At 47.7% G+C, this 4,025-nt stretch overlaps 1 protein-coding gene across 1 annotated transcript in view; it reads right to left on the reverse strand.

Moving 5' to 3' along the window:
- Positions 1 to 4,025, reverse strand: part of ATAD3A (ATPase family, AAA domain containing 3A) — a 59,823-nt gene that overhangs the window by 44,015 nt on the left and 11,783 nt on the right. The window contains exon 7 of the mRNA XM_015406192.1: positions 2,951 to 3,020. Within this exon, the coding sequence (XP_015261678.1) occupies positions 2,951 to 3,020 (70 nt within the window). The remainder of the gene's footprint in view (positions 1 to 2,950; positions 3,021 to 4,025) is intronic.

Here is a 4,025-nt window from a genome sequence, read left to right on the forward strand (position 1 = left end):
TGATTTGTTAGAAGTGTAACTGTGTCTTAATGTTTTAATTTTAAAATTGTTTAATCTTTATTGTACGTTTTATGATGCTACCAGTGTTCCCTCTAAGCCGAGTTAGTATGAGTTAGCTCTCCGTTTCTTAGCCTCCGGCTCACACATTTTCGTCTTTGCTCAGGGAGGGAGGGCTCCGGAGCAGATTAATTGATGCAGCAGCCCAGTCGCTCGCTCACAACTTTAATGCCGGTAGCTCACAAAGCAGAATTTTTGCTCACAGGGCTCCACAGCTTAGAGGGAACGTCGGATGTTACCCACGCTGAGCCTGCTCGTGGGACGGGTGGGTTATAAATACAAATAATAGATATATAAATAAACGGGACCTCCCCTCTCCAAAGACAGACAGCGAAAGCTGTAGGGGACTGCCACGCATTACAAATGAAAGGGCTTATAACAAGTGCCTATCAGCTGAGGGAGGGGATACAGCTCGATAAGGCAGAGCAGCCATGCTTTGTGAGCAGAAGGTGGCCAGCTCAAGCCCAGCATCAAATATTGAAGAGGGGACAGGGTGTGGCTCAGTGGAAGAGCATCTGCTTGGCATGCAGGAGGTCCCACGTCTAATCCATCTCCTGGTCTTTGACATTTGGAGCAGAAAAGGGAACATTTTAGGACCACCACCACCACCACCCCAATCTCCCAGGATTCTATAAACTATCATAGATTCAAGCTGGTTAATATCTCCTTTCCCCTATTTTTTTTCCTTTAACCAGAACCCTAGTCACATGTTAAATGGCAGGCAAGTACATCTGTTTATAAGAAATAGCCAATGTGCCACATTCCCTCTGCCCCGGAAACCAGGGACCAGTGCCTGAGGTTTGTGTCTCACATTCAATTGTGCATGCATTAATATAACATGAGAACTACCTAGGGCTGCCAAGTGGGGCGGGGAAACCCCCGCTTTGGAGGCCCAATTTCCGCCGCGGCGGAATCGGGCCCCGGGGGGAACTCCACCCCCCGAAGCTGCGTCACCAGAGGATTGGACGTCTCCAGTTAAAAGGACGAGGCCGTAGGTGATGTGAAAGACCTCCGCCTGAGACCCTGGAGAGCGGCTGCCAGTCTGAGCGTACAATACCGACCAGGAGGACCAAAGCTGATTCAGTATAAGGCAGCTTCGTATAAAGGGGAAAAAAGTCTTTGACATTTGGAGCAGATGAGAGCCAGCTAAACCGACCAGTTGGTGCGATACAGTAATGAGGCAGTTTGAGATGTTCCTAAAAGAAAGGGGGTACAGCTCGGCAATAAAAAGCAAGCTTTGTGTCTAGGTTTAAGGCCTGGTGTCTCCATTCAAAAGACACTGGGTCGCCAGGGAGAGATTGTTCCCTGCCTGACCGCCAGTCCTGGTAGATCTCAACCATTCTGAGCCTGTGGGCACCTTTGGGATCCTGACATGGCATGGCGGGCACAGCAACAAAGGGTGGCCACAAAATGGCCGCCACGGAAAACAGAACCAGTCACAAAATGGCTGCCACAGTTTACCTTCAGCCATACCGTGACAATCCTTGTACTGTGGCACACAAAAAGCAAAAGAGAAACACGGATATAAGAGGAGGAATATGTATTCTACCCCTGAGGAAGCAAATGTGAAATGAATAGGGAAGCCGGCAAGTTCGTAAAGCTAAGCTGAAGCTCAAAGCAGGTGAAACTTAAAGCTACAGACGGAAGGCTACCACAGGCTGAAGTCTGAACAAACACTCTACGGAGCGCTGAAAACTGAACTGTGAAGCGAAGTATTCACCAGTTAATGAGCCCTAATCGGTCTACTACTTCTTTATCTGAAGTGGTTAACCTTGTAGTTTTCAACTTTTTCCATTTAGATGACATTCTTGCAGATGGATGCACTGTATTACGCTGTATTATACATTAATTTAAAATTAATAAAGATGATTAAAAAACACATGCATGTTTGTTATTCTATGTACTGGGACCTTTTTGTTTCATTACATAATGACTAAATGTTCATAAGATATATTGTTCAGTGACCTGATGAGAGTTTCTAGAATATCAGTTATGGATATAGTTCTTCAATTAGCACATAGGTGACACCGGTGGGTGCACTTGAGAGTTTGCTTTACGTGATTTGAATTAACAGTACATTTATATAATAAATTTCTAGTTATATATTCACAGTTTAGTTATTTTCATGGATCCCCCCCCCCAAATTCCTACCCTTGTATCGTGGTGGCATCTGCTACCAAAGCAGCATTTTAAAAAAATCTGTACAATCAATCCAATCTCCAATGGCCAATAGTCTCTCCCAGCCCCACCCACTTTTTAAAAAAGAAGAAGAAGACACCACGTCGGAGACCCCTGGATTAGACAATGCAGAACTAAATGGATTGATGGTCTCCCTTGGTGGAAAGGAAATCCATATAGCTTCGAAGGCAGGTGATCAGGGCTCAGTGGCAAAGACCCAAAATACCCCAAAAAATCGCAGCTGGTCACAGCAGGCGATACCAAGCCAGTCTCAAGAGACGTCACGTTCTAGCCCAAAGCCTCAAACAAGGAGGTAAAGACCGCCAACACTCGAGCAAGCCAGATGGCATCTCTTCCCTTACCGTGGCTGTCACTTTGTCCCAGTCGGTCACAAAGGCACGAAATCCTTCCCCAAACAGAGTCCCAGCTGTCCTAGGAAGGAAAACATCGAAGTCAAGAAGGCACAGAGTGGTGGAGAAAACGCCTCTCTCGAGCAAAGCCGCAGCCCTTGAGATCTGCTTCACGGGGGCAAGAAACCACCTCAAACTTTGATGGCTCAGTGGCAAAGACCCAAAATACCCCAAAAAATCGCAGCTGGTCACAGCAGGCGATACCAAGCCAGTCTCAAGAGACGTCACGTTCTAGCCCAAAGCCTCAAACAAGGAGGTAAAGACCGCCAACACTCGAGCAAGCCAGATGGCATCTCTTCCCTTACCGTGGCTGTCACTTTGTCCCAGTCGGTCACAAAGGCACGAAATCCTTCCCCAAACAGAGTCCCAGCTGTCCTAGGAAGGAAAACATCGAAGTCAAGAAGGCACAGAGTGGTGGAGGAAACGCCTCTCTCGAGCAAAGCCGCAGCCCTTGAGATCTGCTTCACGGGGGCAAGAAACCACCTCAAACTTTGATTGGTTGATCAATAGGGGCAGAAGGGTACAGCTGTATTCATTTACTCATAAGAAACAGAAGAAGAGCCCTGCTGGATCAGACTAGGGTTCCATCTAGTCCAGCCTCCTGTCTCACACAGTGGCCAACCAGTTCCTCTGGAGGGCCAGCAACAGAGCATAGACGTTGAGGCCTACCCCAGATGTTGCCTCTTGGCTCCAGGATTCAGAGGATTAGTGCCTCTGAATGTGGAGGCTCCCCTTAGTCAACATGGCTAGGAGCCACTGACACTTATCCTCCATGAATCCTATCTAATCCCCCTTTAAAGCTGTTTATTCCTGTGGCCATCACTGCATCCTCTGGTAGCAAATTCCACATTTCAATCACTCTCTGTATAAAGTAGTATTTCCTTTTGTCTATCCTACTGCCCATCAGCTTCATTGGATGCCCTCTAGTATTTTGGGAGAGGGAGAGAAAGTTCTCTTTGTCAGCTCTCTCCACTGCACGATTTTATAAACCTCTATAACATCCCCCCTTAGTCGTCTCTTTTCTAAACGGAAAAGTCCTGGCCTCTTCGGCCTTGCCTCACAGGCAAGGTGCTCAAGTTGTTTAGGATTTGGCCTCTTCCTCTAATAAAGAAGGAACAAAGGCCCTGTGGCTCAGCGGGAGAGCGCCTGCACTGCATGCCGAAGGTCCCAGGTTCTATCCCCGGCATCTCCAACGCAAAGCATGGCTCAGTGGCAAAGACCCAAAATACCCCCAAAAATCGCAGCTGGTCACAGCAGGTGATACCAAGCCAGTCTCAAGAGACGTCATGTTCTAGCCCAAAGCCTCAAACAAGGAGGCAAAGACCACCAACACTCGAGCAAGCCAGATGGCATCTCTTCCCTTACCGTAGCTGTCACTTT

Source organism: Gekko japonicus, unplaced genomic scaffold (genome assembly GCF_001447785.1).
Source record: "Gekko japonicus isolate JY-2015 unplaced genomic scaffold, Gekko_japonicus_V1.1 scaffold1133, whole genome shotgun sequence".
In the NCBI taxonomy this organism is placed as follows: domain Eukaryota; kingdom Metazoa; phylum Chordata; class Lepidosauria; order Squamata; family Gekkonidae; genus Gekko; species Gekko japonicus.